Here is a 27,204-nt window from a genome sequence, read left to right on the forward strand (position 1 = left end):
GAGCATTTTAAAAATAGACGTTTTAGAACAAAAAGACCCACAATATCGAAAATGCGGCTCATCTATTGCTCGGCTGCAATGAATGGGAATATTACAGTTTAGGAAGTATGAACCAGAGTTTATAGAACAATCACAAAAAAGAGCTTAGTGTATCTCGGTTAGTAGAGACACAAATGCCGAGGAATCTTATCATGTTATACTGCTGATGCATAAATGAGCAATCACACCAGGACCAAAAGCCATCCAGCTGATAGTCAGGAACAACCAAAACATCTGCTGAAGGAGAAAAAGCTGGAATGTTCCAGTGATGTCTCTGGCTCTGGCTCGGGCTTTTTACGAGGGAGGTGCTTAAAAAATGCTTTCACTGCTCCAGTTACCCCGTCCTCATTTTCCATGGCCTTGGCAAGCTCAACCGCCCGCTCCTTCACCTGGCATCATAGAGCAATCAATTAATTTCCATCACCAGTATTAACATTAGGCCACTACCCTAACAGTCATAGTCAAATGTCCGCTCATATTTAGTTGGGACATCGCATGTAAATTATAAATATTGGACATTTCACAAAATCCGATATTACCTCGGGATCTAGCATGAATTTTATTGCATCAATCAACTTGTGAAGTGAGAACTCGTCAACTGGTATGGGAACAGGACCTACTCCTCTGGCATGAACTCGCTCACCCCAGAATGGCTGGTCACCAAAGAACGGCACAATGGCTGTTGGGCACTGCATTGCGAAATAATCAGGGAGAGGATATGGAACTGAAGTGCCAAAATCTACATAAGAAACAAGATATGGCCATTACTGCAGCTTTAAGACCAGCAGCTGTTGTACCAGCACCTCCATGATGAACCTAAAAACAAAATTGACAGTTCATGCTGATAAGAACAAGCAGTCAAAATACTAGATACAAGACCAAAAGAAATTAGAAAGGAAGACAGAGTCAATGCATACAGTGCAACACCAATTAAGCCTTACCACTGCCTTGCATTGTAAGAATAACCAGTCATGAGGGCAGTTATCCACCAAGTATATAAAGTCCTTTGGTTCTGCCACTGGGAAACCAAAATCACATTCCATATATCAGCACCAAAGAAACAGAGATAGAAATATAAGCAAATATACAATACAACAGGAAATGATGAAATTGTCAAAGAACTACAAACTTACAATTACCCAGGCCACCCCAGCCTTTGTTAATGATTCCCCTCTGTCCAGTTTGTTCCAATGCATGCACAATTATTTGTGTCATTTTCTCTGGTTCTTGAACAGGCTGAGAAAAGAAAAAGGAAAATTTATAAACATAAAATTTCATGAAATTCTTAGAAAGAGAATACATACAAGAGCGAAGTCAAATGAGGCAAAAATCCTTTCAATAGAAGTGTCAAGGAAGTATGAAGGAACAAAATAACGTTCTCAACTATTTAAGGAGCCTTATTTTTCTCCTTAAATTCAACACTCAATTATGGAGTCCTCACCATATTTTCCTCCTTCCTGATGGAGGGAACATCAGTTTCACCTTTGTTTTTTAGCCTCATTTTTCTTTCCTCCCTTGTTTTCCACCTTCCTAAGACATAGAGTTACCATCACCTATTGAAGCCCCAGTATTTTACTATCTTCAAACAAGTGAGAATTAAGAGTCACAGAATAAAGCAATTGCTCTAAGGAATGCATCTGAAAGTTTACTTTCAAGCATAACCACTCTACAGCATGTCACTTTTAAAGGAAGAAGATATATCTTAGCCATCCAATACATCGTCTATTATCTTCAAGAATCTTTTAACATCACCATGCCATAAACAGCCAAATATTTTGCAGCGCCAAGAAAGCATAACAAGTCATGCACAACTTTATAATCTCTTAAAAAGAGGACCCAGAATTTATACTCACAAGGCTTCCAAAACCAATATAAATAGGTTTTGGACCAGCTTCAAGCCATTTCACAAGTGACTCTGGAGGCTCATAATTTGATGCTAGATCAAGAAAGCAAAAGCCAACAACATCAATCTTTGGCCCCCAATCTGCATAAAGAGCAACACATGCGACCACAAATTAATATCCTTCCATGAAGAACAATCCATGCTCAAGTTAGCAAAAATAATATGTACAATTTGTTTAAATATAAAAGTTATGCCACTCTGCTTCTTTAAGATCAAATGCATGTGAATGGATAAAAGAAAACCATCTCCAAGCTTGGAACTCGTGATGTATTAGTTATCCCATTGTGAACAACAACTTATAAAACTATACTTAACTTGTTTGGGCTCCTGAAAGACTTCTGGAAAAAAAATCCTAAATTAATTCACCACCAAACTTATTTATGGATTTCCTATAAGTATTAAGTATGGTTTTAGTTATCCCATTGTGAACAACAACTTATAAAGAGGACATTCAGTTTCATGACTGAAATGTTTTTCTTTTATACATCCATAGTAACCAACAGATTTAACAGTAAAACTCAATATTCATGGCATACGCGAGAACTTCGTAAATAATCCATATCAAACTTGTGATCTAGCTCTAAGCAGCTCATATTAAGCACTTGAACTAGGCAGAGCTTGAACCCCATCTCTTTGTTGCCCTACCAAGAAAATATATATACCTAGAAACTTAAGTAGCAGAATGGGCAGAGACTCTTTTTTTTTAAGACTAATCAAGCTGTCTGTTAAATCCAAGAACTCGATAAAGAAAAAAGTAATTTTATCTATTCCTCTTACATTTAGCACATCCTTTTTTGGGCTTTTTCTAGTATGCACTTGGTCTAATTTACACCTATTAGATTTAGCCATTAAATTTTAAACTTTTAATTTTAACCACTAGAATCTATTACCTGCTACGTACTAAATAGGTAACAAAAATGAGAAAGGATGAGAGGGGAACCCATCAGAACTTGATAGCTTACTCTAACATGTTAAAAGATTATCTTTTGTTCACCCACTATAGCAGGTTACGCCTACATGTGTAAAATACACCAGGTGCATGCTATCAAGACAAGTCCTAGTCTTAAAATTTACAAGAATCAAAAGCTATATAGCCTTAATATATCTATTCCATTGAGATAATCACAACCCTCTTCATGCAAATATGCAATCACAAGACAAGAGGCTAAATAAATTATTCTCTTGCTTAAAATAAGAGGCCCAGATTGTGCAAGAATATTTACAAAAGACATATAAGTAGACAACAGTTCTAGATAGATTGTAAAGCTATAATAATGTCGGAAAGCATTTTCCAAATTGTTGCCTAGCAAAATGTAAGATCAGAAAAACAAATTATTTGCGCTACTATAAAATCCTTCAACATTAAACAAGGAAATATATAAAGCACCTTTTGGTTTAGGGACAAGGTGGGGACTCCATATGTATCCATGTGGGATATCAGAATCGTACCCTTGTGAACCACTAAGATATGTCACAGGTCGTAGCTTTAGCTTTTTCTTCCTAACATCATTTATCATGTCCCGTATTCCAAGCCAAATCAACGAATCAACTATTTGATATGAGAGCTACAGAAATCACAGATCACCATATATTGATTGGAAAGAACCAAGGATTAGCAGAGAAATCAAAGCTATAGTAAGGTCAGAGAGGAGAAAAAGCAATGGGCTCACTCGATATCCAGCTGGTTGCTTGACTCGGGACAAAGGATGTGGGAATTCACTAGTTGGCCTGATAGAAAAGACAGCATTTGCTTAAAGCAGTTTAGGATTACTCGGCATTTATTATTAAAGCTGAATAGCAGAGTAGAAAGCACAAAGTAAACAAAAGCTAATTAAAAATGTCAGTTGACTCAGCTAGATTCCATTACCCAGACAAGACTTACGTCCATGGCATCGTGAAAAATACATGAAGTGGAACTTTTAGTGCCTCTGCCACATGAGAATGCCCTAAAAAAGCAATAACAATGTCAGCTATATAATATTGAAAGAGAGATTCTGCTATAATCCAATAAAGTCTTCAAAGTAATTGGAGATAACATGTTAAAGTAATATACCAACTTTAAACACATTATGTGTTTATTTTACCCAACAACTTATAGATTTGTTTATAGATTTGTTTCTTTTCATTTACAGACATCTCGTGCCAGTATAGGCGATTTAATTTAATTGTTAGCTACCTCTCTCCTCTAAACAAGAGGTTTGGGATTCAAACATCCAAGTCCCAAACCATCAGAGGGGGAAAGGACTAAGGCAAGAACCAACAAAACTCTACCATCATATATTGCAAGCAACACCAAATTAAAGAAGATGAGTAACTTCTATTGGAAAATTAAATATGAAATCATACTAATTTTTCATGCTTCTTTCAAATCAATGCAAATGGTGAAATGAATCACAAGGTACTCATGCATCAACGTCTTCATCATACCTAATGATTGGTAGAGTATAATTTTAAGGGTGAAGTTCAAAAAACTACCATGTGGTTTAATGCTTTTACACTTGAGAGACAGAAGTAATTTTTTGTATTAAAGGAGCAACATAAGTTTTATCTTTTTAGCATTTTTACGTACATTTAATATTTTTCTCATTTTTTAGATTGTAAATATAAAAAGAAACATAAATTTTTTATAAAATAAATATTTTTAAGTAGTATAGTATCCGATTAAATATTTTATGATTCGAAACAAATTATTAAAATAGATATTTTTTTAATTTTAATCAAATTCAAAAAATAACTTTTTTAATTAAAACTTTAATATATTTATGTATTCTATGATGCACTTTTAGATGCCACATTGCTTATAAAAAACCATAATTTAATGATGATTTAAGTTAAATACATGCAAAACTATGTAAAAAATAATAAAGACATAAATATGTATAAAAATATTAAAAATAGAAAATACGTGGTACTCCTTTGATACAAAAAATATCTTCGTTCCTCAAGTGAAAAAACGCTAAACCATAGGATAATTTTTTGAACTTTAGCCCAATTTTAAAGCTAAAAGATATTTATACTTTAAGAAAAAAAAAAGTTTTTGTCCTTCACACAATTTTTCAGGTTTAATCAACCCATATCAATTATGACCATATGATTTCAAAGTAGTAGCAATTATAGCCAACTGACTAAAAGTGGCAAAATAACAATTGATTTAAAAACACTCTTATGTTTATTCCATATATCTCAAGGTATTTATACAAGATACCTAGACCTATTTAAGGTAGTCAACTATATAGGAATAATTACAGGAAATAAATAGAGAAATATTACAACTATAATTCCTAAATAGGTATACAGCTATATATGCTAAGTCTCCCCCTCAAGTTGGTGCATAGATATCACACATGCCCAACTTGGATAATGATGCATAAAATGAGCCACTAGTAACAGCGTGAGTCATCATGTCGGCCAGCTGATCTGCACTCTTAATGTAAGGAACCTCTATCATACCAGAATCTAGGTTATCCTTGATATAATTCCTGTCAACTTCAATGTGCTTAGTTCGATCATGTTGAACCGGATTGTTAGCTATCTCAATAGCTGCAGTGTTATCACAATAAAGTACCATAGGTTTCTTTGGACCAAACCCGAGTTCTTTTAAGAGAATTTTTAACCAAGCAAGCTCTGTGGTTGCATGATGAAGAGCCCGGTATTCAGCTTCTGCACTAGACAGTGACACTACATTCTGTTTCTTACTCCTCCAAGTCACCAGATTACCTCCAACGAATGACACATAGCCTGAAGTAGACTTTCTATCCAAGTTAGAGCCAGCAAAGTCAGAGTCTGTATAACCCATAATATCCAAGTGCCCATGTTTGGAGAACATAATACCTTTACCTGGAGAGGACTTCAGATAAGCCAAAATACGATTCACTGCATTCATGTGTCGATCACTTGGATTGTGCATAAACTGATTGACAACACTAACTGCATATGATAAATCAGGCCTAGTGTGAGTTAGATAAATCAACATTTTGTTGTGGTGTGTAGGCACAAGTTGTTTGGTGTAGGATGCCATGTTCTAGGAAGAAATTGGTAAGAGACTGATTTACAATTTACAAACTCACGACCATTATCAGAATGAAAAACTTGGACCTGAGTATGAAACTGTGTGACAATCATTTTGTAAAATTGAGGAATCACCTGTATAACATCACTTTTAGATTTCATCAAATATACCCAGCTCACTCTAGTGCAGTCATCAATAAAAGACACAAAGTATTTATGGCCTGAGGCAGATGGAGTAGAAAAACGACCCCACACATCAGTATAAACACATGAAAAAGGAATAGAACTCTTATTGAAACTGGTTTTGAAAGGAACACGATGGTTTTTAGCATAAATGCATTGTTCACATCTTAGACTAGAGATAGCAACATTGTGAAACAATTTAGGAAATAAACGCTCTAAATAAGGAAAAGATGGATGTCCCAAACGACAATGCCATAAAAGAATCTTCTCTCTATCAAACGACTCTCTTTCTACTTGAAAACCATGGCTAGGTTCAGATTTAAATTCCGTAGCCCCCTCTAAGTAATAAAGGCCTCCTCTTTCCTTACCAATGCCAATCGTCATCTTCGTACATTTGTCCTGAAAGACACAATGAGTAGAATCAAATATTGCAGAACAATTAAGACTTTTGGTAATCTTACTAATGGAAAGAAGATTATTAGAAAGATGAGGGGCAAGTAAGACAGATGACATTGAGAATGTAGGAGAAATTGAGACATTCCCAACTCCTGTAATTAGCATAGAAGTCCCATTAGCAACCTGTACAGACTTAACAGGTGAAGAAGACATTAGAGAGGAAAGTATAGAAGAATTACTAGTCATATGGTCAGTAGCCCCTGAATCAATAACCCAAGTGTTAGAAGCAGTAGAAACATATGTCAGACTAGAATTACCTTGTTGAGGAGACACTTGAAAGACATGAGAAGCAGAAGGTGGAGAAGTGTCAGGAACAACAATCTGAGTATATTTCTTATTTTTCTTCTCAGCTTGTTTAAGTTTATACCACTCCGAATAGCCATGCTTCTTCCAACAAACATCTACTGTATGCCTGGTACTATTGCAATGAGTGCAGAAGTGAGAATTGGAAGCAGTAGAATTCACAGGAACAGAAGGAGTCACCTGAGAGGTGCTCTTTTGGATCATTAGAGCTGAAGCCTCAAAATGATTTTCTGTTCCCATGGTGACTTGTCTCTGCACTTCACGACGAACTAAAAAGTAGGTTTTTTCCAAGCTTGGTAAAGGGGAGGTAGCCAAAACACGACTGCTAACTTGATCCAAACTGTGATCAAGACCTGCAAGAAACATATAGATGCGATCCTCTGCAATACGCTTCCTTTGTTTTTCAATATCAGCAGCACATGTCATGTCATTGGGGCTACGATAATCAAGCTCCATGAAAATTGAATTTAACTCATTGAAATATTCTGGGAGAGGTCGACCACCCTAACGCAATTGAAATGACCTCTTCATCAGTTCATATACTTGGGAAGAGTCAGAAACATCAAGATAGCTCCTCTTAGCCGCATCCCAAACTTCTTTAGATGTCCCACACTGAACAAAGTGCGACATCAGATTATCAGTCATGGAATTAATAAGCCAAGACTTGACAAGGGCATCTTCAGCTTCCCATTCATCATAGCCCGGATCATCTTCTATAGGTGCAACCTTTCTTCCAGTAATATAACCCTTCTTCTTCCTGCCAGCAATATGCATCTCTAAAATCTTTGACCAAACACGATAATTAGAACCACCCAATTTAATATGGATTGGAGAAGAGGTCTCATGAATGGTCATCGTCGAGAGTTTCTTACTATCAGGAATCTCGTTGTTGCTAGTTTTAGTAGACATTGCAGCTAGATGACGGCTAGGGTTTGAACAAAAGAAGGCAGCGGAAAAAAGACTGCAGTTAGATGACGGCTAGGGTTTGAACAAAAGAAGGCAGCGGGAATTTTTTTCTTTTGCTCTGATACCAAAATAACAATTGATTGAAAAACACTCTTATGTTTATTCCATATATCTCAAGGTATTTATACAAGATACCTAGACCTATTTAAGGTAATCAACTATATAGGAATAATTACAGGAAAGGTAAGTCAACTATATAGGAATAATTACAGGAAATAAATAAAGAAATATTACAACTATAATTCCTAAATAGGTATACAGCTATATATGCTAAGTGAAATATATGCCATCTCACTAAAACTCAATTAAGCCTTCATCACAAATTAGTTGAATTTGGTTATACAAATCCCTTTTCTCCATTCCACCTAATTCAAACCCAAGTCTTCATAAAGATCTAGGACTGCTAGATCCTTCCTCACTATTTCCCTTCATGTCATCTTAGGTTTGTCCCTAACTTTTTCATCTCTTACAACTTCATTGTACTCGACCTTCTATACTATTGAATTTGCTAGTCTACAAAGCACAACAAAACTATATCAAATCTCCTCTCAAACTTCGCATAACACGGATACTTCTACATTTCCACAAATGTATTAATTTTTACCCAATCTATCCTTGTAATTTTCTTCACATCTATCTTAATATCTTAATTTCCTTCACTCCAATCTATTATATGTTTCCTTCACCACCTGACATTTGCTATCATACATCATAGCCAATCTAATTCACAATCTCATAAAATTTTCTATTCAACTAGGCGATTTTTATAAACAACTATTGCACTTCTCCATTTCACTATCCTGTTGTTGTTCTATGGTTAACATCTTCCAAAGTTCATTCATCTTATTGTAAAACACATATCTAAATGCACTTTGTGGAACCTCTCTAACAAGCAGATTATCTACACTAAAATCACTTTACCTTTCATTGGTAAATTGTAACACATAGAGTATGTTTTAACACCATTCCATAAAAAGTTTTAGTCCATAAACTATGTCCTAATTCTACTTAATTCGTATAAAATTATACTTGATGTGACAACTTGATACAAATCACCTTGAGAAAATTGTTGCTTAGAGCCCTCGAGCCTCACGCTTTTGTCACTTTGATAAGTTAAAGGGCTTTCTAAAAGGTCACCATCATGGAACTTTCTTGGAATCAACATGTTTAACCTTCAAGTTCTTTCACAACCAAACTATCATAAGTCACCTCATGTAATTGGATACAACTCTTATGCATATGGCCCAATCTCACTTTCTCTTCATTTTGATGTCCGATCCATTTCGTTCCTGTATTCGCATACTCTAAAGGTCTACCATCCTAGAAGCCTAGCAGGACTCACTCCTTGTCCAGATATCTTACACTTATCCCGACTTTAATTCTCCACTTTTGTCTAAGCAGTTTTCTAGGCCACGGTGTCATGGACCCACTAACTTATGTGTGGTTTGTCCTTGAACCACGCATTTACTGAAGAGATTATGCTCCAAAAAGCATATGAGAAATTATCGAGTTTAGGTCCCCAAGCCTCAGAAGTTTGTTATTTGGTAAGTTGGAGGACTTCTCAAAAGGTCATATCCGAAGGCTAGAATCTCCTCAAATCAAGTACATTTGACCTTAAAGTACTTTGCAACTCTATAACCAAACTATCAAAAGTTATGTGACTGGATACAACTTTTACACATGCGGCCCAGTCACATCCTCCTCATTTTGATATGCAGTAGAATTCATTCTTGCACCCCTATACTCTAGAGGATTGACACCTTAGAATCCTACCAGGAGTCGCACCTTATTCAGGCATCTTACTCTTGCCTCATCATTTACTCCCCACCTCGTTGAATTTCGGAAACATCCTAGAAAAGTTACTTTGCAGTAGAAAAATAACTCGAATTCTCTCTTTCGCTCCGAGGTCTTCACACCAAGTTGTCACACTTTGGATTGTCTATCTATAGAAAACAATTTTCTATTTTCTAGCTATAGTTTGCTAAGAAAATTTGAGTTTTCATTTTCAATAGGAAATTGGAGATTTTATGTTCATTTGTCAAATTTAGAAAATATTTTTCTATTTAGAAAATTGAATATTATGTTCAATTCTTTAAATCAAAAAATATATTTTTTAATTTAACAAAATATTAAATCTTAAAATATTTTTAGAATGTTAGGGGGAGACTAGTATAATGTGTCAAACCTGATGGGGTAAATCATATTTCTCCTAATAAGAGAAAGAACCACATTTGCTTAAATTATTTGGTCAAGATTGATTGCAAATATTTATGAACATAAACATGTGCACATTGTTGTTTGTTGCACCTAATCACAACATAATCAACATAGACGATCCAATCTTCAAAGTTATGGAGTCTAACCGTATGCTGGAGGATTAGCTATTATTGCATCTGCCTTAAAAGGGATGCCAGAATCCATATCAGGTTCCTTACAAGCAGGAAGCAAAGAGTTTATAATATCTTTCAACTGATTTCTTTGAGTCGGTATCTCTGACGGCCCTGAGGGCAAGAAGCCTTTGTTCTTAACCATGTCTGCGTAAAAGAAAGCAACACAAACAACAACAAAAATTAGTGATGAAACCCATAACAGCCACTTAGCATATACATGATACAAATAAGCACAATGCTCTAACCAAGCACGCTCAATTGCTCATAATAACAAGTGAGATTTTATAGATTCTTATATGTTGCCAAAGCAATTTGCAATCAAAATTTTATCCAAAACAGTATAGGGGTAGATTGCTCGTTCTTAAAGAGACCAATATTTCAAAACAAAAGCTAAAAAAATTTTCAGCTGGAACTTCTGTTATAAAAAAAATACGCCTATTTCATAGAAAATATTTAAATGGATGCAATTGCATATCCCCTTATCAATAATACAGGGAAATTCATCTTAGGCAAGTATATTACTGCATAAGTAGAAACCTATACAAGGAAATTATATACTCATATCGATGTTATAATAAATTCACTACAAATTTGAACTAGAAGTATCAATTGATGCAAATATCATAAAAACCATTTTTCAAGTAATGCTTTCCAATCATGCATAAAATGAAAGATGACTGTAAATAGTTTTAGATAATTGATCCTCCTAAGTACAATGGTACATACAGCCAGCAAGAACTTTCGGATCTCCGCCTAAGGGGAAAAACTCCAATCCTGCAGTCAAGACAAACTCTTTGAAATTTGAATGAGTTGCTAGTCTAACCCGATGCCCATAATCCTGCATACAGATTTTCTCATAAATAAATGAAAAAATTTTAAACATAAAGTCTCAAAAGCCACAAAAACAAGAATTTAACCAAATATTTATTTCATTTCTTCACATGAATCAGTAAATAACTTAAATTCAATTAGTGCAGTCCCAAAAAATACAAGTTCAAGCTTGAATCCCTTTTGCTTACACAAATAAGCAATAAGCCAAAAGTTTTCGTTAACCACTTTTCAGGACAAACATGAGACAATGCAACTAAATGCGAAGGTGTCGGTGCTCTAAATAAAATAATTAAAAAAATTAGAGAACGGTTTATCTGCAACCATAACAGACAGTTATCCAAAGAAATGTTACAAAGTTTTTAGGGGAAACTAACCTCCTAAGTCCTACCTAATTAAACAGCATAAGAAAAAAGAGCACGTAAATGACCAATCACAAGTTCAAGCAGTTCTTTGTGGACAGCAAATTAGAGAGGAAGAGGAGTAAAAGAAACAAAAAAGAAAAGTAAAAGCAGTACAAATTAACCTGCAGGCGTTTGCCAATGGCTATAAATGGCTGCACATCTCCACGTGTCCCAACTATAAGCATTACTATTTGCAGTGGTGGTATATATTGAAGGTCTGTTGCATCAACAGGCTCATCATCAACAAATGCATTGTATACATCATCAGATCCAGCACTGAGAGCTTGGGGTGCAACATCTCCTGGAACATCAAATTCTACAGTTCCATCATCTTTGACAGTAGCTATTCTGTTCAACAATTTAAGCTGCACAGTTTTAATAAAACCAAATAAAGACACGGTTGCATTATCAAAGTAGCTATTCTTTTAAACTCAACAGATTAGATGATAAAAATGCCAAGCACATAAACAGAAAGAGATTATGTTGTAATACAAAGTACAGCAGCCTTGTTGATAGTGATGATAACAACAGCTACACCCACATACATAAGCAAGAAAACAGCAACAGAATAAGTAGTGATAACAAGGAGCAATACATGCAGAGCATTCTCAGCACATGTATGCCAAGGGTAGAATGTATATAATAGTTATTATATAACAGGAAGAAAGGATATGAAATTGAAGCAAAGTACTCTTCAAATAGTCACTCATGCGTATCAAGAAACCTTTCTCGACAACAAGAATGTGAAGGTGGGAGCAAGTGGGTAGCATAAATAAAACCAGAAATTATGCTTTCCATGATTTTACCAAGAATAAGACCCAGGAGCCCTTCATACATTACATAGCTTTCTTAGCTAGTAAACAATGCAACTTCATGAATATGTCAGTAAGCTCAAAGTGATAAGCTCTCCCCTTAACAAGAAATTGTCACACCATCAAATAAAATTTGTTTTCAAACAAACAAACAAGGATGGACTGCTATATTGCTAGCACAGAAGGGCTCCCAAAAAATCTAAATTGAAGTTAAAAGATTGGTAAAACGTATAGGAATATATTCATCCCATTCAATGGCTGGCTGTAAAGGTCTTCATACATATCCGAAATGAAGTTGAACCATCCACTGATATTCACGGTATTGCTGCATATATAATCAAAACATTATGGCAAAACTAAATCAACTAGGCATAATCGTTTCACCACGGCATTATTCAGATCCCAGAATCTAGTTCATACGGAAACAATAAACCAAAGCACATGTTTGACCATCAATAGATCAAGTTTAAGCTTATGCACTGAAGCTTATTAATAAACTAGTACAATAGAATCAAGCGGACTGATAGCTTTACAGATAATTCAAAATTCAAAGGAAATAGTAATTTCGTTATTGAACAGTAATACCTTCTGCTGGACTGGAATCTTGTCATCAAAAATCTGTGCTGCCTCTTCAGCAAGTATATTAGGTCTTTGCCTCTCTGTTTTAGATCTTTCCAGCTTAAGCCCGCTAGAAGTAGGTTCTAATTTGTTAGCACCAGGCATTTCAGCCTTTGACGTGTTTAATTTAGTTGCATCCCTTCCAAAAGTTCCTAAAGAAAGACACGTCACATTATATTATAAATTTAACCCTGCATGTCAAAAATCTAGTAAACTTAAAAAGAACTGAGAATCAAAATTTCTTGAATGTCATCAGTATGGAGCCATCAAAGGTTAGGAAATTGAGATCTTAACTTTAATCATGTACCTAATTTAGTAATGTCAAGATGGACTAAAATTAACTCACAACATGAACTTAATCGAAAGAATAAAATCTCTAGTCAACAATTGTGATAGGAAGGAGGAGAGGAGAAAAAAGAAGAAAAAAAAGGAGGATCATCAAATGTCCTACTCCTCTCACATTCCAATTAGGAACAACTTTTTATCAAGTGTCCTTATGACACTCTGCATAACCAAAAATTTATATTACTAATCCAAATTATATAGATATATAAACAATACAGAGCATGTAAGGCTTCACTCAGCTGTCAGCTAAACCTGATCAAATGCCAAGAGAAAAACAAAACTTGAACTACATTTGTCATGTTTCATTCTCAACAGGCCTATCTCATACAAAGTTCACTAATAGAAAAAGTTTAGTGGAGAATGCGGTAGGAAAATCATAATAGAGTCCATACTGGAATTCCAAACTAGTTTGGTCCAAAGCAAAGATGCTTCTTTTTTTTTTCAGTACAAGAGAAGTTTCTCATAGACTCCTAGTAGTACAAAGTACTTCAATTGCTTAAGTTGTGAATCTTAAAACCATAAGGACTGGTCCTTAGTTTGAAAGGGTAAATCATAGATGAAAGAAGTGGCTACCCTTGACATGTCAATATAGTGAACATGTGTCAACATGTTACAGATAATGCTAGCCCATGAGGAGATAAAAAGGACAAGAAAAAGGGCAATCCGCAATCCAGTAGATAGCTATTTCCATTAATCCCACTTGAACAAAGACGCTTGGACGGACCAACAATTTAAGAAACCTGTTTGACCCATGCTTTCTGCATTTGCGTAGGGATATCTAGTTTTACCACGTCTCCCTCTTCAATCATTTGTATCATTTATGAGAAATTCCAGAAAAGGAAAATACAATATATGTTAATATAGACATATTAGCATAACTTAAAGGGCTATCAAAAGAAATCCTGAACTTCTCACATTTTTTCATACAATTGTTTTAATTTTACCAATTTAGCCCAAACTATAAATTAGGAACAATTTTTTCCAATTTAGCAAGGGGAAACAAAGATAGCCCAAAAATTGGCGATAAGTACAATTTTTTCATCCGATTAAAAATAAAATTAGCTCTGCATCTTTCTAAAGATGTAGCCCGAAATCATTTGGAGTCAAGAAAGAGAATCCATATAGCAAACCCAGTTAACTTTGGAATTAACGCTTAGTTGAGTTGACTTAGTGAACCTAAAACTTTTTCTTATTGGTCTTCTTTCCTTTTTCTCTTTTACTAAAGATAATGTTAGTGGTTTATTGTTAAATGTTAATAGGGAGAGGGGTGTGGGAACTTGAACAAGTCTCCTACTATCCTAGCAAGGTGTACTGCCACCACGGCATTTAGATGGGGCTTTTTTCTTTTCGTGTTCTATCAGGAAAAGAGTATCGGATTTATTCTAGTGTGCATGTGTATCGTTTTCTTTGTAAAGGAGAAGATAATATTTGTCGTTATCAAATATTGAAAATGAATAAAACCATCTTTCATTTAGTAAGCTAGTTTTACAAGTTTTATATATATATATATATATATATATATATATATATATATATATATATATATATATTCCAGTCTAATTCACTACATAGGACTATAATGTAGGGTAAAATTAATAAGATTAAACGAATTTGAGAAAATTGAAAAAGAATTAAATAGAAAATCACCAATACAAAGTGTATGGCCGAATATCCGCTTTTATAGCGCATTGTATAAATCGTTAGCATTACAAGTTTAACAGGTAATTAAAAAGAAAAAAAAAAAACTTCAATTACTATAAACACGCAAATACAATAATATAAAATAAGACGGTAAAATGCTAGAATTATAGATGAAGCAGTTAGATAAGCAAGAAACAAAGTCAAAATCAACTGAATTCTAATTTGATAGAAGCAAAATTTGGAAAAGAAAAAAACCTGAAGAAGTATCAGTACATCCATTATTATTAACTGAACTACTAGTAGCAACAACAGCTTTAGTCTCCAACTCTTTTCCGTCACTACTAGTTCCAGCGCCAATTTCCTGCTCGATCCTCACCGAAGCTTCGCCGTAACTCGATGATGAAGAAGCAGAAGAGGAGCTCCGGCGATTCTCCTCCGCCATCGCTGCTGCTGCCTCCGATAATGATGCTAGCTTTGCCGGTGCTTTTACCTGGATCTGCACAACTTTTTAGAGAAAAGAGCGAGTGTATACCATGTGTGTTTGGATTCCAGGAAAGTGGAAGGTTCTGGGAGAAATCTTTTTAAAAAAATAATTTTGGGAGGATAACACGAAAAAGGCACGTTCGATGGAGTGGGTGACGGGTCTGTAAAACGGCACACTGCTGGATTCCAGTACTGGACACGTGTACAACTGTCTGGTTCGGGGACTTTTTTGGCACTTTCATATAGATTTTTAACCTAGTCACCGTTTCACTTTTTAATAATTTTAATCAATTATTTTAAAATTTTAAAATAATATAAATATTTTTAATTTATTTTTTAATATAATTATAATAAAAAATATAAAAAGTAAATTTTTTAATGTATAAAGATTTAATAAGTTAATAAAAATTATTATATTTAAATATAAAATATAAAAATAATATATATATATATATAATTTTTAATAATTATTATTTTGAGTCTATGATAAATTATTTTTATTAATTTATAATTATTATCTTTTAATAAATATGATCGATTTTTTATATTGTTTTTTTACTGTAAAATATTTAAAAAAATATTTCTAAATTAACAAAATAATATTTATTTTAAAATTTTAAAATAATTAAATAAAATTATTAAAAAGTATACAATTTATGATTTAATTTATAATTAGTGCATTTATTAATTTCTTTTACTTTTATTATCAATTCAGCTTTTTAGAATATTTAAATGGATTTAATTAGTAATTTCTAAAAAAATAACATGATATAATAACTTAATAAAAGGGCATAAATGGGCCAAATTGAACATAATCAATAAGTTTGGGATTAAATTGATTTTTTTTTAATTTTTTATATATTAAAACTAAAATAACAAATATTAGTATTTCTAAATTCTATGTTAATTAATTAAACTCATAAAAGACTAACCACTGCCGCCACTATTCTCTCTTCACTAGCATCAATATCGTAAAAACAAACAACCACAATATTGTCTCGAGAAAGAAAAACATAAATACTGTTTTATAATCTAATGTCATCATAACTGTTTCTTTACATTTCCATATTATTATATATACGCGTTATACAAAATATAATTCATGTAAACCAATTGTATATACTGAAATACACATTTTCCCATCAATTACTATAAAAGAATAAAATTCAAAAAATGAAACAATTACTACTATTAGCACATGAACAACACTATTATTAAAATTAATTTCTTTATTCATTCAATTTAGTAATTAAAAATTAAAAATTCATAACTGAAATTTAATATATAAATTTAATCAAATGATCAAATAAATTAAATTAAAATGCTATTAAATAGAGTAAATCAAGTCAGCATAAAAAGTTAGATTACTAAATCAAACGTACATTAAAAATTAAATTGAATTTTACAACACATTAAAAGACAAAAAGTCTAATTGCCCACAAAAGTAAAAAAAGCCAAATTGAAGCTAACACTAAGTTCGATGGTGAAAATGAATTTTAATATTATTATAGTAATTTATTAATTTGAAATCATTCTCTAGCTTGAATATTTGAGAGCGTAGTAAATTCAGATTCCAGTTCACATAGGAAAGACAATAACAAATAACGAATAGAATTTTTATTTTTTGGGAGAAAACAACAAAAATTTATAATTTATAATTCAGTTACAATTTTATTTTTATTTTTTTTAAAAGAGGGTTTTAAAATTAATATCGTCACGATGCGGCTGATTTCTCGGAGATGTCGCGCTCCCTCCAATCTCAATCTCCATGTCCGGGCCATTTTGATGTTGTAAGCCACGCTCTTTCCTCTTCTCCTTCATTTCCCTTTTCCCTTTCCATGTTAGAATCCTGGCCAATCATTTAATATTATTTCAATTGTACAATCACCAATGGCAACAGCTCACCAGATAGACAAAGATACAGAAAGTAATAAGCAGGTTTGCTTTTGTTTTTATCTATATGCATTTCGTTTTGCTAACTTTCCTTTTATCTTTTTTAATTGCGCAATTTGTTTATTGATACTAGCTTTGTTTTGTTTCATTTGATCTGCTTAGGTTCTTATGTACATAATGTTATTACGACATCGTGCGGTTTCATGATCATTGATTTTTCTCGTAAAAAGTAATTTGCCTTTTGGATCTGTGATATCTGTTCTTATTGCGATTGTGAATGTGACAAATAAAGGAGTTGTTCATTGTATATATTGAATTCTGGAAGCAAAAAAAAGAACAAGGAGAATTGAGCTTTTTTTGGAGGTGTGTATAAATTTGTTCGATTTAATTGAGATTGCAGAGATTGATTGGTTTGATTGTGAAGTTAGGAATTGTGGTATATATGCTTGGTGATTGGAGAAAGTTGGATTTGATTGGAGACAAGAAGCTGGTTTGCTCTTGTAGTGCTTGATTTTCTTGTTGGGAGAGGGCCAAAAAGAGACATGAGAATGAAATTATGCAGATAAATATGTCAAAGAAGTTGTCTGATCTGACGACAGGCGAGGCACCTAGTCCATCTCCTTCAAGTCAATGGATTCAACAGCAACAAGAATTGGCATCTTTTGTTCCCAAGACAGGAAAAAATGTACGTAATTTATCTATGCAGACAGGCGAAGAATTTTCCATGGAGTTTCTCCAGGACCGTGTTGCCACCGGAGGTGTTTCGCCTTTGATTGGTACAGTTCAAACTTTTGAGAATGGAATTGGGCGTAACCATAATGATCGAAATCATCAGCGAGGGTATGAAGATCTTGCTAATATACTTGGCTTGAGGAGAATGGATTCTGAATGTACGGATGATTTTTCTGACTTTGTGTCTGCAAAAGGGTCTTTGAAGGAGACTGAAAGTGGGTTCTATGTTGATAAGTTGAATAAACTGAAAATGGAGGATAATGATACTGTACATAGATCGGGGAAGGGTTTTGGCAATTTGGATAGTGATAGAAGAGCTGGTTTGGGTACATCTGCTTCAGCAGTTAATGTACTGGAATCCCCTTGTTCTGCTAAATCTGATGCTACAAATGTTTCTGATAGATCTCAACCTGGAAAGATGAAGTTCCTTTGTAGTTCTGGGGGCAAAATCTTGCCAAGGCCAAGTGATGGAAAGCTCAGATATGTTGGGGGAGAGACCCGTATCATATCCATTTCTAAGAATGTCACGTGGGAAGAACTTGTCAAGAAAACTAAAGGTATTTGCACCCAGCCTCACTCCATCAAGTATCAGCTTCCTGGTGAGGATCTTGATTCTCTTATATCTGTGTCTTCTGACGAAGACCTTCAAAATATGATAGAGGAATACTATGGGCTTGAAAGGCTTGACGGTTCTCAAAGACTTCGAATATTCTTGATTCCTTTGAGTGAATCTGATACATCTTCATCTTTTGATGGAACAACTATCCAGCAGGACAGCCCCAACTACCAGTATGTTGTTGCTGTAAATGGTATCTTAGATCCTAGTCCTCGGAAAAGTTCTGGTGGGCAATGTTCAGCCCCGACTTGGGAGAATAAGAGTGGTTTTAATGCTTTTCATTTTAATAAATTTTCAAATGAATCTCTCAATATGCATCAGTCTCCTCCTATTTCTCCACTTACTTTGCAGCATCGAGATTCCAAGAATGCTCATGTAAAATTTCATGCCGATAGCTCCAGTACGGAGAGCAGTAGTTCTTTCTCTACTGCTCTGTTACCACCTGAGAATTGTGACAAGACTGCTTTTTACAAACAGCCCTGCCAGGGGCTGATGGCTTTGATGAATCATCATCATCCTTGCAACAATGATGAAATTGTTCAGCCAGACCAACCACAAATGCAATCCCACAACCATAACCTTGGCACAGAACTTGTAGCAACCGCTTCAGTTTTTCATCAGAGTGAAGTCAGTTTTAACAGTTCATTTTGTGAGAAGCCTATGATTAGGGGAAGGATGTTCCACTCTGAGAAGCCTCTCGGACCAGAAGATCCCATGGGTCTGTCGTCAGGATCTGTAGACACCATCTATTCTCATCATGGAATGCCACATGCTTTTTCTGACTCAAAGCTGCAAGAACATGGAGGGTTGTCGGCTTACTGTTCTCAAGAGGGAATGAGCCCTTCGTCCCCCTTGAACTTTTCCAAGACACAGTTATGTTCACTAGTCTCAAATTCTTCACAAGAAAAGTCAGTGCAACTTCAAGAGAATATTAATTTTGTCAATCCTACTCTTCAAGGTAAGTTAGTAGACATTGAAGCTACTGATTCGCAGCGTAGGCTGGATTTGCTGGATTTCTCTTCATCCCCAAAATCAGCAAGAAGGAATGACCCTACTGAGAAAGTTACAACCAACGCTGGTGACCAAAGCCAAATTTCAAATAAATGCAAGGAAAATGTTTTGGGGTTGGATACGATGAATACAATTGACAAAAGTAATTTTCTTTTGAATCAAGGTGAAAAGCCTTGTGAGGAGAAATCATTGGCTGGTGTGGAATACATGAACATATTGCCTTATGTCAACTGCAACACAAGATCATCTGCTGTTGATACTTTGGGGCAGAGTATGAACATCTCTGAGGATAAGCTCTCTGCATCCTCGGCCTTTGATTTCAGACCTTCTGTAAACATTCTCATAAATCACCCCCAGAACTACCATGCGAAGGATCAGAGGACTGCCAATGATCAATATGGTAGTTTGAGCGGAAAAGTGAATCGAGAACAAGAAAGCAACATCCCAAGGGCCAGCATTCCTGAAGTTGTGGAGTTATTTCAAAATACCAAATTACGTTCTCGAGGTGAAGATTCTTCAGTTGATCTTATATCTGGGTCATCTAGCAATCCATTTTTCCCTGAACCAACCCAAGTTCAACCTCTTGAAAATCAAAACGATATTAGCAATAAAGAGTCCACATTAATAAGCTCCTCGAAATCATATCCATCTGCTGTTCTTGATGACTCTGGTCCAAATAAAAGCTTGCCTTTAAGTGACCTTGATGCTTCAGCAAATAATGCTGCAAATGATGCTTCATATGAGGGAAAGGTTTATCCTCTTGATGACCATGGAAGTTACCCTCATTTGAGGGTTGAGAAATGTGGTTTTAGAGGATCTTCCTGTGAAAATACAAATGTTCTGGATATTATGTTGGCTCAAACAAATGCACCAAGTAAAAATAACATTCAGAATCAGCTGGAGCCATTGGTCATTGTGGAAGCTGTGACTAGTGATGTGCCTCATATTGGTCAATCTTCCCATGCAGTTTTTCCACGTGTTGCCAGCCCACACAGCTGTGATTTTATATCCCCTACAGCACTCGATGCAGGTAGCGTCATGCCACATGTTGCTATGCATGGTACTGATCCAACCATCAACGACATGTCTCCTAGTGCGACAGAGTTGGAGTGCATTGTGCCACATGTTTGCCCACATATTGCCAATCTAACCAGCAGTGATTTTATATTTCCTACTGCATCAATATCTGAAAGTCTCATGCCAGAAACTGATTTCGATGTAAAAATAGCTATTGCATATCTCTTTTTTGTTTTCTTTTATGATTTCATTTATAGGTCTAATATGCCGTGTGGTTTTGTTTGTAGGATATAAATGATGAAAATGGAGATAAAGATAATTCCATTAGTGATGCAGTGATAGCTGAAATGGAAGCCAGCATCTATGGCTTGCAGGTTTTGTCCAACCATTTAAAGATGTTTGGGTGTGATTGCTGGTTTTCTATTGTGATGTATTAGCTGCAGATATATGTTTTGTTTTGTCTCATTCTGCAACAATTAACACTTGTGTAGTTTTAATTTTCTCCCATCACCAGAGTACAGATGCCAATTCTATTGACGGAGTAATCTGTTCTAGTGATTGTCAATTACAGTTGCATCTTAGTAACCTAAGTTTTTAGCAGCAGTATAACTCCAATAATGTTGAGCAATATCGTCCTACAGAAGTCACTAGTATTGATTAATCGATTGAATTGACAGAGAAAACCACAATGATTTAAAATTTCACTTCAATAATCTCGTATTCATGCTGCCCCAATTCTAAACTCAATGTTGTTGACTAAGCAGGAGATTCTGAAACTCAACCCAAGTTGCAAGTTTTATGTCTTTGCTGTTTATTCTGAGTGATTACATAGAAATTATCAGTTTTTATTCTGCCTGCTAATTTGCGACAGCTATTACCAAAACCGAGTGATTAGGTGTCCTCTTGTGTTTTTCTCACTGGTTGAGCGTTCAGGTATATAATGTTTCATCCATAAACTGTCTAGGGGCTTACTTTATCTGAGCTATATCTTACTGGGTGATTAGAAGCTCTGCTTGCAACTTCCCTTGGTGCATTTGTGGAGCCCTATTAACTGACAAGATTCTAGTCATTCTATTTCCTATCCTAAATGCTTCTGAATTTTCTGGGCCACACGTGCATTTCAATTCTTATTATGGTTCATATTATTATCCTTAATAAGTTAAGATGGCTGTCAGTTCAAAGCCCTGGTTGTTATGTATTACAAAATGCAGCAGTAAGATTTGAGTTCTCCATACGCATGCAAGTTTTATTTGGTTGGATGGCCTAGCAATAATGCTTGTGCTGTTTAGTTAAGACCTCTGAGTTGATTGAAGTTTGAATTCCTAGTTTGCTGCATTTTTCATGATTTAGAATTTCTTGTGATGAAAAATTGTGGAAATATATGTTATGTTTCTCTGTTGTTTTTAGAGTTAGTTTCTATTGGCAACTGAAGTTTCCAGTGGCTATACAGATTATTAAGAATGCTGATCTTGAAGAACTAAAAGAATTAGGATCTGGTACGTATGGCACTGTCTACCATGGAAAATGGCGGGGAACTGATGTTGCCATAAAAAGAATAAAAAAGAGCTGCTTTTCGGGTAGATCATCGGAGCAAGAGCGATTAGTAAGTTTCTCCAACACATTTTCTTATCATGCCTCCCCACCCTGTCTTTCCCATGACAATGTGTAGAACATGATCTTTATTTCCTGTTTGGGTGGCTGCTGAGTTGCAGAAGAAATCTGGTGTCTGTTCACTAATTGTTTTTGGGCATATGTATAAATTCAGACAAAAGACAGTTTGTATCCACATTTATGGAACAGGTATACGGTTTCCATTACAAGCTACATAGGCTTTGCATGATATTTAACCTTTAATAGGGAAAATTGGTGAATATAATTATTAATAGTGATCAACTTATTAACCTAATTATTCTCCTTGTACTGTTCTGCTCCTAGGTCCACTATTCTTCTATTTTCTGATGCTATGATTTGCTCTGCCTTTGTTCTACCTCCCTTTTCCTCTTTTAAGATCTTAGTCTGTTTCGTCATTGTAAATATGATTATATTTTTAGATATGGTTGTTAAATAGTATCTATCTTCTGATTCAAAAGTGATTCCTATAGAAAGATATGAAATTGAATGGTGTCAGTTCCTTGTTCACAAATTTTGAATAGAGAAAGAGGAGAAATAATTTATTAGGATTCTGAGCTGCCAGAACTTTGGGAACATAGGCAATATCACCATAAGATCAAACTGATGTTTGGAACCCAATGGACATTGTTCAGCCATCTGGTGTTTCATCTAAAGAGACACTACTTATTTATGACCTGTTTTAGCAAGTAATTTAGTATCAGCATGTCTGGCATCCCAACAGGAGAAACCAAGAAAAGATAAAGGGAAGTTCACTTTCACTTTTAGCATACTCCTATATGGTTCTGGCTTTTCACTTTCTAATTATTATAGTCACCATTTTGTGTTGTTAATGCTTGGATTCTACCAGACAAAAGACTTTTGGAGAGAAGCACAGATCCTCTCAAATCTGCATCATCCAAATGTGGTTGCATTTTATGGGGTAGTACCAGATGGGGCTGGAGGAACCTTAGCAACTGTAACTGAATATATGGTGAATGGATCACTTAGGCATGTTCTACTCAAGAAGGATAGGTAATTCAATATCAATTTTTTTTACTGAATATTATTTATTCTTTAGTTATACACGTGTATTTAATGGAGCCTGGTGTTTTTATGCAGGTCACTTGATCGGCGTAAAAAGCTCATAATTGCCATGGATGCAGCTTTTGGCATGGAGTACTTGCATTCAAAAAACATTGTCCACTTTGATCTGAAGTGTGACAATTTGCTTGTAAATCTAAGAGATCCTCAACGCCCTATATGCAAGGTATACAGTCCAAATCCCATTAAGATCTCACTTTTTAGTTGACCAAAAAAGACAGATACTTCATGTTGACGCTGAAGACTTTGGATGGCTAGCCTTAGAAAGTGTTACATATTCTATTGAAAGTGACATTGTTAATTTCTGGAATTAGGATTTTCTGATTTAAAGCACTGAGTTGTCAGTTTTTTCTTTTTCTCTCTCCAGGTTGGAGATTTTGGACTATCAAGAATCAAACGCAACACTCTTGTGTCTGGTGGCGTGCGAGGGACTCTTCCATGGATGGCACCAGAATTGTTGAATGGAAGCAGCAATCGGGTTTCGGAGAAGGTCAGTTGATCCTCGTCATTCTATGTGTTGCTGATGTGAAATTGAAGGAAACTAATAGTAAAGCAACTGAATGGTTGGCCAGGTTGATGTTTTCTCATTTGGAATTTCATTGTGGGAGATCTTGACTGGGGAGGAACCTTATGCAGATATGCATTGTGGTGCAATCATTGGTAAGTATGTGCTGTCAACCTGGTACTTAATACTGATTCCTCAATGAGAATTTACAAAGGCAGTGGTGGACCTAAATGATGGTTAGAGAAAATGGCAGTGGAACTATTTTCATAGAAATAACCATTTTCGTGATTTGTTTCTGGGTCATCATGATAAGCTCTATAATCTTTATTGCCACAAAAAAGGATTTTGCATATAATAAATAAATTTAGCTACTGTTTATATACTTATGTTTATTTGTATGTATATAAACTGTTTTTTTTTATTAGTTTTTTCTAAATATAAGCTACTTTTGGTCCTCTAATACTGCATATTTTTTGTGGAAGTAAAAGTTAATAACTCTGAGTACTTAAGATTATAAGCAACTATTTTAAAAACTTGAATATTTTATTTATCAGTTTGATCATTTATTACATATTTCTTTGTAAAAACATATATTTATTAGATAAATATAGATTAAACGCTTGAAAAAGCTTCAAATATGAAGTTACTGTGTGGCATGAAATTACTTAATGAAGTGACAAAAGATTCGAGATACTAAATTTGGATGTCAATAAAGAAAAACATTATAAATAATATATTTTCTTGAAACAATTGTAGGCCATGATACAATGTGCATCATGAAAAAGAATGTCCTCTTGACATACATTACGTGTCCTAGAAATGATTCTACACCCAAAATTTGCGAACCTAAAAATATCAGGGAATGTCAAAGTAAGCTGGGAACCAAATTGGGTCTTGTGAAAACTCATCTCATCTAAGCTTTATTCCCAAAGTAAAGAATTATGTCCTCTCAACATACATTACATGTTCTAAAATTGATTCTACATCCAAAATTCATGAACCTAAAAATACTAAAGGATATCAGAATAAGCTATGAAACAAATTGGTCTTGTGAAATTCATCTAAGCCTTATTTCCCACTAGTTAGGATTACCTATTTGGTTTAATTTTACATGAATCAAGTATCTAGAAAGAGGAGTTTAAAATTTTGAGATCAATCATATTCAGCATATGAATCTAAGGAGGAACTCACCTGATAGCTTGTGTAAAAATTTGAAGGACCAACAGACTGTCTTAAGGAACAGTGAGCTTCATCAAATTATGCATCTTATAAGCAAAATATCTACATTCTTTTAGTTAGAAGCATGGGAGTACCTTGTTTTATTTATTATGTGATTTTGGATCAATTTAAAGTTCCAAATATTGAGTTGGACTTGGCTTCCGCTAAGTTCGATAATGAGTCAGTTTTCCAGATGTGTCAATATTGATATAAAATTTAGATATACTGCAGCCGGGTCAGTTTCTCTGGTGGGAATGGTGATGCAATCCTATCAAAATTGTTAGTATGGTTGTGCTAAAGATAGAGTTATTGCTGGAAGCATAGTCAACCACCCCTCCCATTTGATAAGAATAACCTAGATGGTAAAAGACTGGCGAAGTTCCACTAGGATGTGAATTGTGTTAAAATTTCTAAAGAGAAGAATTTGCTATCACTAGTAGAGAGGAGGATCAACCATTTATCAAACTTGTTGATCTGAGTCCTAAGGATTTTAATAACCTTCTAAGTCCACTGCGGGGAGTTGCTTAACCCAACTTTGGCCCTGGAGATGAAAATAATATTCATGTCAAATCATTCTCCTTTGATTCGTACATGAATGAAACTGTTAGCCAGCAGCCAAAGCATGATTTCAGTCCTAAATCTACTGATATTCGTTCTTAGTTTGTTTCTGTTTTCTGTTAATTTTGTTTTCATTTTTTACCCTTCCTTATGGTAGTTTTTTAACTCGTTTATTCATTTGATTGATTATTAATCTATTTCTGGTTTCCTTGTTGAATAATAATGAAGGTGGGATCGTGAAAAACACTCTTCGACCTCCCATTCCAGATAGCTGTGATCCTGAGTGGAGGAAGCTAATGGAACAGTGCTGGTCACCGGACCCTGATTCTCGACCATCATTTACCGAGGTAACAAATAGGCTTAGAACTATGTCCCTACAGGCAAAGGGACATAATATTCAGCCAAGACAGATGAAGGCAAAACAACTCTCATGAATAGGCAAAGCAGTGCCTGTTTCTATCTGCACCAAGATCGGCAAGTATCTTGTATAGAAGCCCTTGGTATAGAGGATGAACACTTTTGAAAGCCCTTGGTATAGAGGATGAACACTTTTGAGGGTGAGCATGAGTATTGTTTATAGCTTAATGTTAGTTGTGTTTTCTTGCCTTTGGTAGTGAAATATCTTCATTTGTTTATTCTTTTGTAAAAAGAAGAAAAAGAAAAAAGTACAAGTAAATGATAAAAGACAGAATTTTAGGATCTCCAAATAGTATTTTTTATGGCTAGAAAACTCAACGAATATATGTGTATATACACTCATAAAAGAAAGAGAAGATAAAAAATAGAAGTGTGCTTTGGTTCATCTGCTTCACTTCTTAGGCTTTCAAATCCATTTCTTTTACAGAAAGTTATGTTCTTCTTATGATAACTTTAATTGGTCGATGTCAACTTTACTTCTTTTTTTGGTATGTCATTTTGATGAGGAGTTTGCTTGCATCCTTGTTCTTCAATAATTATGTGCAAAAGAGATTAAATATAGAAAATTGGTTTTATAACACGATGTCAACTAATGTTAGCAAATTGAGAAAGATATTTTTTCCTAGAAGAACCCCAAAAATTGTGTTACCCAGAAAGAAAAAGAAAAGAAAAGATTATCTCATTAACATGAATGGCATGATTTCTTTGGAAAAAAAAAATATTGCAAGAGGGTCTTATTAAATGAAAGACAAGATCCTTTTTGTGGGTGTTTCTGGCATTATTTTTAATAGGTCTTCATACTGTGCCATTTTTTAATATATAAAATTACAATGTGTCAAAAGTATTTAATTTCAGTATCATCTATAATAAAATATCTATTCGAAAGTAATTCAAAATATATAATTAATTATGAATAAGGGAAAATGTAAAATTAAGAAAAGAAAAATATGAAATAAAATTTATAATTATTAGATATGGTGGAAATATGAATGATGGAAATTTTGACTTGTAAGTGATTCAATTTTTATATGTGAATATGTTGTTAGTTAAAATTTTACACTATACTTCTTTCTAAAATAAAAAATAATTCTAACGTTTTAAATCAAAATTATTTATAATAATAATAATAATAATAATGGGTAATAT

The 27,204-nt window shown here is 34.4% G+C and overlaps 3 protein-coding genes across 13 annotated transcripts; 1 reads left to right on the forward strand and 2 right to left on the reverse strand.

The window, feature by feature from the left end:
- Window positions 1–45: 45 nt before the first annotated feature.
- On the reverse strand, window positions 46–15,540 carry LOC8270840 (sterol 3-beta-glucosyltransferase UGT80A2). Of its 3 annotated transcripts, none has more exons than XM_025157702.2 (14): window positions 15,152–15,532; window positions 12,878–13,062; window positions 11,603–11,828; window positions 10,975–11,086; window positions 10,222–10,392; window positions 3,825–3,888; window positions 3,613–3,670; window positions 3,330–3,507; window positions 1,893–2,023; window positions 1,173–1,275; window positions 981–1,057; window positions 808–855; window positions 579–728; window positions 46–428 (listed from the first exon to the last, which is right to left on the reverse strand). In XM_025157702.2, the coding sequence occupies exons 2-14, from the start codon at window positions 12,901–12,903 to the stop codon at window positions 255–257; spliced, it is 1,518 nt and encodes a 505-aa protein (XP_025013470.1). In that variant the 5' UTR covers window positions 12,904–13,062; window positions 15,152–15,532; the 3' UTR covers window positions 46–254. The 3 variants fall into 3 exon arrangements, with proteins under 3 accessions (XP_025013470.1, XP_002521125.1, XP_025013471.2); XM_002521079.4 differs by having other exon boundaries at window positions 11,603–11,845; window positions 15,152–15,530; XM_025157703.2 differs by lacking the exons at window positions 46–428; window positions 579–728; window positions 808–855; ... (4 more) ...; window positions 3,613–3,670; window positions 3,825–3,888 and adding an exon at window positions 5,089–5,869 and having other exon boundaries at window positions 11,603–11,845; window positions 15,152–15,540.
- LOC112535176 lies at window positions 6,213–7,599 on the reverse strand. Of its 5 annotated transcripts, XR_007216603.1 has the most exons (3): window positions 6,847–7,599; window positions 6,645–6,712; window positions 6,213–6,532 (listed from the first exon to the last, which is right to left on the reverse strand). XR_007216603.1 is itself a non-coding variant. In XM_025157705.2 (2 exons), the coding sequence occupies exons 1-2, from the start codon at window positions 7,346–7,348 to the stop codon at window positions 6,498–6,500; spliced, it is 537 nt and encodes a 178-aa protein (XP_025013473.1). In that variant the 5' UTR covers window positions 7,349–7,599; the 3' UTR covers window positions 6,213–6,497. The 5 variants fall into 5 exon arrangements, 4 of the variants coding, with proteins under 4 accessions (XP_025013473.1, XP_048232430.1, XP_025013472.1 ...); XM_025157705.2 differs by lacking the exon at window positions 6,645–6,712; XM_048376473.1 differs by lacking the exon at window positions 6,645–6,712 and having other exon boundaries at window positions 6,769–7,599.
- A 1,412-nt stretch (window positions 15,541–16,952) lies between the features above and the next one.
- On the forward strand, window positions 16,953–26,452 carry LOC8270839 (dual specificity protein kinase splB). 5 transcript variants are annotated; one of them, XR_001535353.3, is made up of 10 exons: window positions 16,964–17,317; window positions 17,435–20,849; window positions 20,936–21,022; window positions 22,099–22,251; window positions 23,128–23,291; window positions 23,379–23,526; window positions 23,728–23,850; window positions 23,933–24,020; window positions 25,870–26,141; window positions 26,174–26,452. XR_001535353.3 is itself a non-coding variant. In XM_015720461.3 (10 exons), exons 3-10 carry the CDS (start codon window positions 17,829–17,831, stop codon window positions 26,073–26,075), a joined length of 3,990 nt encoding a protein of 1,329 aa, XP_015575947.2. In that variant the 5' UTR covers window positions 16,964–17,169; window positions 17,280–17,317; window positions 17,435–17,828; the 3' UTR covers window positions 26,076–26,452. The 5 variants fall into 5 exon arrangements, 4 of the variants coding, with proteins under 4 accessions (XP_048232491.1, XP_015575947.2, XP_015575946.2 ...); XM_015720461.3 differs by having other exon boundaries at window positions 16,964–17,169; window positions 17,280–17,317; window positions 25,870–26,452; XM_015720460.3 differs by having other exon boundaries at window positions 25,870–26,452.
- Window positions 26,453–27,204: the final 752 nt, after the last annotated feature.

Source organism: Ricinus communis, chromosome 7, assembly GCF_019578655.1.
Source record: "Ricinus communis isolate WT05 ecotype wild-type chromosome 7, ASM1957865v1, whole genome shotgun sequence".
In the NCBI taxonomy this organism is placed as follows: Eukaryota; Viridiplantae; Streptophyta; class Magnoliopsida; order Malpighiales; family Euphorbiaceae; genus Ricinus; species Ricinus communis.

Excerpts from the sequence above, each read along its gene's own strand:
- LOC112535176 (XM_025157704.2), bottom strand. The coding sequence starts at position 7,348 with ATGGAGCTTGATTATCGTAGCCCCAATGACATGACATGTGCTGCTGAT.
- LOC8270840 (XM_002521079.4), bottom strand. The coding sequence starts at position 15,338 with ATGGCGGAGGAGAATCGCCGGAGCTCCTCTTCTGCTTCTTCATCATCG. Across the intron at positions 1,276-1,892 it reads ATATTGGTTTTGGAAGCCTT|CCTGTTCAAGAACCAGAGAA; the intron begins GTGAGTATAAAT and ends TTCTTTTCTCAG. Across the intron at positions 429-578 it reads AATTCATGCTAGATCCCGAG|GTGAAGGAGCGGGCGGTTGA; the intron begins GTAATATCGGAT and ends CTATGATGCCAG.
- LOC8270839 (XM_015720460.3), top strand. The coding sequence starts at position 17,829 with ATGCAGATAAATATGTCAAAGAAGTTGTCTGATCTGACGACAGGCGAG. Across the intron at positions 20,850-20,935 it reads TGCCAGAAACTGATTTCGAT|GATATAAATGATGAAAATGG; the intron begins GTAAAAATAGCT and ends TTTTGTTTGTAG. Across the intron at positions 21,023-22,098 it reads CCAGCATCTATGGCTTGCAG|ATTATTAAGAATGCTGATCT; the intron begins GTTTTGTCCAAC and ends GTGGCTATACAG.